Here is a 5,708-nt window from a genome sequence, read left to right as displayed (position 1 = left end):
CTTACCGACAGAGCCACCAGCCGCACCGCGCAAGGCCTGCCGGGACAGGACGGCACCCGCCACGGGGGGGGGGGCAGCGGCAGCGGGGATTGGACAGCCTCCGTCACGTGGGCGGGCGGGCTATCACCGGCCGCTCCCCCGAGGCGTGACTGCGGCTGCGGTGCCGATTGGACGCGCGATATCGTGATGACGTCAGGCTCGCGCGGGGCGGTGGCGGGGGCCGGGCCGGGGCGGTGGCGGAGCTGGGGAGTGCTCCGACCTCAGCCCCAGCCGCAGCCCCAGCCGGCCTCTCACCGGTTCGCCCTGCCCGCCAGTGGCGCGGGAGGAGCCGTCAAGCAGGAGAACTTTGTGCTGAGCACATCGGGGTAAGTGGTGGTGGCGGTCAGTGGGTCGCTGCTGCTCTGCCAGGCCGCTCCGGTGGGGGCTGCCGCCCCCGCTCCCGGCGGTGCCTCTCTTTGTGCCGGGGGCTTCCCTCGGTAGCAAAGGGCGCTGCTCCTCGAGCGTCTGCGGCAAAGGTCTCTACAGCACGCCCAGAGTAAAGGAGTTTTCTTTAATATCAGGTTTCACCTTAAGGAAAACAAACGAACAAACTCTCGTGGCAGGAACCTGTAGCCGTGTTCCAGGGGCTGCCTTCGCCAGGCTTGTGCCGTTTCCTGCTGACACCCATAATACAGTCTGATTCCCGACCTGCTGTGTTCGGTGTTGCCCTTCCTTTCAGTGCGTCTGACTAAGCCAGTTTCACAATTTTTCAGGCATTCTTGTGTCCTCCTCTGCTCTGTGCCCCCACAGAAACCTGAGTGTAGGTGCCTTAAAGGGCACGAGCTTGATACCTGTGCTGCACAGCCCTAGATACAAGCTACCCACTCTGTACCCTGTAATAAGGGGTTTAATTGCTCTGCTTTTTCTCCCAAATTTGGGTGGATTGAGGTCGAGTATCTTACTCTAAATCGGTGTTTGTCAGCTCAATCAGGTATGTCTTCCTTGTTACAACTCCCCTGTCCTTTTTCAAGAGAGATGCACCATATTAGGAGAAAATGTGCTATTAAGAGCATTAACAGCCTTTAAAATGGGTGTTTTACTTGTTTTGTTGTGTAACACACACCCCCTGCCTCCCACTTTTCCTCCACACATTGATCTTGGCTGCTGACAAAAACCAGTCTCTGTATGCCTGAATGCCTTCAGTAAAGGACTCTACAGCGATACTGGAATGGGTGTGTTTCCTTCCATATAAGATACGGGTTTAAAAAGAAAAACCCCTTTCTCCTGACAGGTTTAATTTACCAGTTTGTAGCCAAAATCCAGGGGCTAGTATCACCACACCTACGCAGTTTTCTGCTCCTTAAATCTACGCCGCAGGCAGCGGTTCCTGCCCGCGGGGCCGTGTTGCGTTGGCGCTCTGCGGCCGGAGCGGTTCGTGGAAGGGGGAGCGTGTCTCGTCCTGGGGAACGCAGTTGTGAGACCCGGCTTCTGCTCTTGGCTCCGCTTCTGACTCCAACCTCGGGCAGACCTTCAGCGTTGCCTTAGTCTTCCTAAAGCCTACCTGAGCGATTTACTCTCTGACTTCGAAAGTTCCCTTCCCCAGGGCCTGAAATAGGTGAAATCTGTTCAAATAGAAAATTTGAAGTCTGTTCAAGTGGACTTTTCTGTCCCAGGCTTTCAGTTACTAAGAGCCACCTCACCGACCAAAGCGTGCCGGTCCGTTACACCGTCAGGGCGTTGCTGAGCCCTGCCTCCCGAAAGCCCGGCTGGTTCAGCCGTGCCTCACGCCCGCCCCCAGCAGCGAGCGGCCTTGCCGGCGCCTGCCGACGGGCTCTGCCGGCAGGAGCGGGCCGGCGCCCCGCGCCTCGGGCCTGCTGCCCGTCGCAGCTCTTCGGAGAGCGCCCAGCCCGCGGAGCCGGCGGAGCCCGGGCGGGGCGGCCGCGGCGGGGCGAGGGCCCCCCCCCCGCCCCGGGCGGCTGGGCCGCGGCACCAGCGTTCCGGCGGGGCGGGGCGGCTTCCGGGTGAGGCGGGAAGCGGCGGGCGGCGCGGCGGGGTCCCCGGCGGAGCGCTCGGCGCCGTCGGCCGGCGCCATGGCCCGCAAGAAGCTGCACCGGCCCATCGCCGCCATGGCCAAGAAGATCCGCGAGTACCGGGCGCTGAAGAACCGGCCGCGGGACTCGCAACGCTTCGCCCTGGACTACGAGACCATGCGGCGGCCCCTGACGCAGAAGCGGCTGCCGGTGCGGGCCTGGGAGGACGTGAGGAACGAGAACCGGCTCTTCGCGCTGCTCTGCCGCCTGCCGCGCTTCGGCGTGGGCCGCACCGTCACCCGCAAGTCCTGGCTGTGGGCGCACGACGAGCCCTGCTACTGGGTCATCACCAAGGTGAAGGCGGACTACACGGCCGAGGTAACCGCCGCCCCCCCCGCCCGGCGCCGTGAGGGGCTGCGGGGCGCCCGGCCCCGCTCCCCGCCGCCGCCTCGCCGCCTCCTGCCCTCAGTCGGTTCTTGTTTTCTTTGCAGAACATGGATCATGGAAGAGCTTGGGGCTACCTGACCTTCAGAGGTAAAACCGGCTTGTTTTCCTCCACACGAGGTTCGGAGAGAGCATCTGTAGGCAGGACCGGAGAACAGCGGGCGCGGGGAGTATGGGAGGGTGGGAGAGCTGCAGGAAAACCCCAGCCTTCCTACTGGGGAAATTTGTTTTTCTCAGATCTGCTCACCGGGAAGGAAGTTCTCCCTTTTTTAGTGTCAAACGCTGGGCTCTAGCTCTCACAGAACACGTTTCTAAGGAACGTTGTGGGAGAGCCGGTGTAGGCCGACCGTGGGGAAAGACAGCGCGCTAACAGGGGGTTCGGTGAGGTGACAGACTGTTTTGAGACTTTGACAGCAAGACACAGAATGAACACATGAGGGTATTCCAGGTAAAATCGTCAGTAAAACAGGAGTGATGGCAAGTAAACTTACATTACTGGGATTTTAAATTAACGCTTGGAGTTGAGTGAGTGCGTTTCCCTTTTTAAAGCTGCTTTACATTAGGCATACAATTGTCGCTTACTAGAGTTTCTGAAACATTTCTCATTCAAAGGTTTTAAAGTTGTTGGGTATTTTTAACGTTGAATTTCCCAGGGAACTTTCATCAGTGTAGAGAGAAATTACTCTCATTCCTTAGCCACGGAAACTGAACCAGAGAGAGATGAAGTGACATTTTAAATTAAGAGAATTGGAACGACTTGCCTGTAGTCCTTTCAGCCTGTTTCTGTTTTGATTTCTAAGGACAGAAGTGGGATCTCATAGTATAGCAGGGAAGATACTGTCTGAACCTTTACTATTCCTTTACTATTGGCTGTTGTAGCATTTTTGATACCGGAGAGTCGACACTTGCTGCGTTTCCCGGAGGGAGTTTGTTGTCGATAGCGTTGTCCTCTGGTGTTCATCATCTTTTCTCAGGCAAAACCGAAGAAGAAGTGAGAGAGATCGACAAAGTCATGTACCATGACTGGCGTATGGTGCCCAAGCATGAGGAGGAGGCCTTCAAGAAATTCACCCCAGTGCCGGAGGAGACCATTCGGTACCTTCCGTACCCGCCTCTGCTCCGAGCCATGATCCTTGCGCAGTGGCAGAAGGAGGGAAAACCAATCACGGAGGAGCCAGTGATCGATCTGGAGAAGGTCATGGCCTCTCCCCTTCGGCGTGCAAAGAAAAAAGCTGCAGGGACACCAGTATAAAGACTTGTTCTATGTCCTGAGCTTCCCACGGGCTCTCACTCTGTGTTAGAAGCACGTCATCTTACAGAAGACCCCCTTGCCCACTGTGGTGTGGTGTATCCAGGTTTCCTAGCTTTCTCCCCAGCCCTGTACGGTCACCTCATCTGAAAGGGAAGACGCAGATACATTCAGATTGTTTTTCCATAACTTTGGTCTCAGTCAGCAGAGGAGCTTTCTTGGTTCCCGGTGTAGTCTCTGAATGCATAGCTCCTGTCATCCAGCTACAATTCTTTGGAGCGCAGCTTCCTTTACAGCCTGAAAATTAGGGTTTTAAGAACGTTTTTCAGGTAATTTGCGTCCTACATAAATCACAGAAAAATGACTGAGAATATCATGTTATTTCCCAGAGCTGTGTACAAATGTATCTACTAACGAAAATAAATGTTTTCTTATTTCTGCAGCACAGTTCTAAGAAAACTTGGTATTTTTTTTCAGTACATGGCGTTCATCGTGATGTCCAAATGCAGAGCCGTTAGCTTACCAAACACAGGCACAGCATCGGATTCCTCTTAACTGCTGCAGAATCATCTGGGTTACTTATATATGATGGCAATGAACAACACGGGAGGAACACAGTTTGACTTTGGATACTAAGCTTATCCAAAGCTATCCATCTCTTAATCCCAGGGACGGCTGTCAGGAGATAGGAGAAATCATTTTAATTCTGGTGATGCAAAGTATACAGGATTGGCTCGTACTATCGGAAGGCAATCGCGAATTACCGCCTGTTCCAGTGCAGCGTGTTGCGGTGAACATTACAAAAATGCAACTCCTTAGTGCAGTTCTTGGCATTTCATTTTCCCTTGCGGTGGCTGTGGATTCTGCTGCTATGTCAGGAACTGTTGGAGGGTCCAGTCTGGGTGTGGGTGGAGGGGGCACCAGAGCTGCTCTGGTCTGTAACCCTACAGAGCAGCTCCCTGCCGAAGCAGCTATTTAGTTCTTTTGACTGCTGTGGTAGGTAGTCAAGAGGTGCTGTTCCATTTGCTGCAGCATCCTGAAATCACAAGTAGCCTGAAGGGATTTGCTGAGGGAAAGCAAAAACCGGACTCTGCCCTGCCCGGTGTGCATGGCAGGCCTGGATGGGACAGGGGAACAGGTGGCCTCAGCCACCAGGAAAAAGGCTGTCATCACGCAGGAGCAAAGGGATTGACGTCAGCTACCTGGACTTCCATGGGGTTCCTCACCGGAGGCTCCTATGGGATAAGAGGGAAGGTTTTTCTCATGAATTAAAAGCTGGTCCTGTGACAAGACGCGAAGGCTGGGAAGAGCTGAGCTCTTGTTCCTCTGTTGCGGCAGGAGCGCTGCAGGGCACATGCCAGGGCTGGTTCAGCTTCAGAAGCAACGGGAGAGTCCAGGGGAGGGAAAATCCGCAGTGTTGCTAAAGGCACAAACAGTTTGAGGCTGTGAGACTTCCCGCTGCACCTGATGGAAAACAGCTTCTCCGGTTTCCGTAGGCTCCGCTGCGAGGTGCTGGGCTGACCTGGTGCCTCACTATGATTGAGGTGCTACTGAACCAGCACACAAACGGAGGATGAGTGAGGTGGGAAAGGAGGTGTAGATGTGAGCTAGATGGGACAAGTAGAACAATCTAGTCCTCTGTCCTACACAGCCAGGAGCTGAACACAGCACAGGCAGTGCCCTGCCTGGCAGGGCATGGGCCCACAGAGTCTGACCTCAGTGGGCAGAGCCAAGGGCTGGTAACTGGGTTCACCAACAGCCCCAGACAAGGCAAGAAATGACCCATGACCAGGGTCCATCCGGGGAGCCCAGCCAGGAGCAGCAGCAGATGGAGTTAATAAACCGTCAGGCACAGAATCATACAATGGCTTGGGTGGGAAGGGACCCTTGAAGATCATCCAGTCCAAACCCCCAAGTCCAAGGGGTCCATCTAGGAGCAGCTGGAGATACGCTCAGCTACAGCACAGCTCAGGCAAAGACCGAAGGCCCCAGCTGGTGCTCAAATG

General features: G+C 55.5%; 1 protein-coding gene across 1 annotated transcript; it reads left to right on the top strand.

Annotated features, from left to right (window-relative positions):
- Positions 1–2,044: 2,044 nt before the first annotated feature.
- Positions 2,045–4,144, top strand: MRPS34 (mitochondrial ribosomal protein S34). Its single transcript, XM_050905983.1, has 3 exons — positions 2,045–2,387; positions 2,501–2,543; positions 3,428–4,144. Exons 1-3 carry the CDS (start codon positions 2,070–2,072, stop codon positions 3,703–3,705), a joined length of 639 nt encoding a protein of 212 aa, XP_050761940.1. The 5' UTR covers positions 2,045–2,069; the 3' UTR covers positions 3,706–4,144.
- Positions 4,145–5,708: the final 1,564 nt, after the last annotated feature.

The sequence above is a fragment of the Gymnogyps californianus genome, chromosome 15 (genome assembly GCF_018139145.2).
Source record: "Gymnogyps californianus isolate 813 chromosome 15, ASM1813914v2, whole genome shotgun sequence".
Lineage (NCBI taxonomy): Eukaryota > Metazoa > Chordata > Aves > Accipitriformes > Cathartidae > Gymnogyps > Gymnogyps californianus.
Note: the sequence above shows the minus strand (reverse complement) of the source record. Positions and strands in the feature narration are given on the sequence as shown.

Bases quoted from the DNA above. Each gene is read 5' to 3' on its own strand.
- MRPS34 (XM_050905983.1), top strand. From the start codon at position 2,070: ATGGCCCGCAAGAAGCTGCACCGGCCCATCGCCGCCATGGCCAAGAAG. The intron at 2,388-2,500 runs GTAACCGCCGCC...TTTTCTTTGCAG, and splicing joins AGGCGGACTACACGGCCGAG to AACATGGATCATGGAAGAGC. The intron at 2,544-3,427 runs GTAAAACCGGCT...ATCTTTTCTCAG, and splicing joins GGGCTACCTGACCTTCAGAG to GCAAAACCGAAGAAGAAGTG.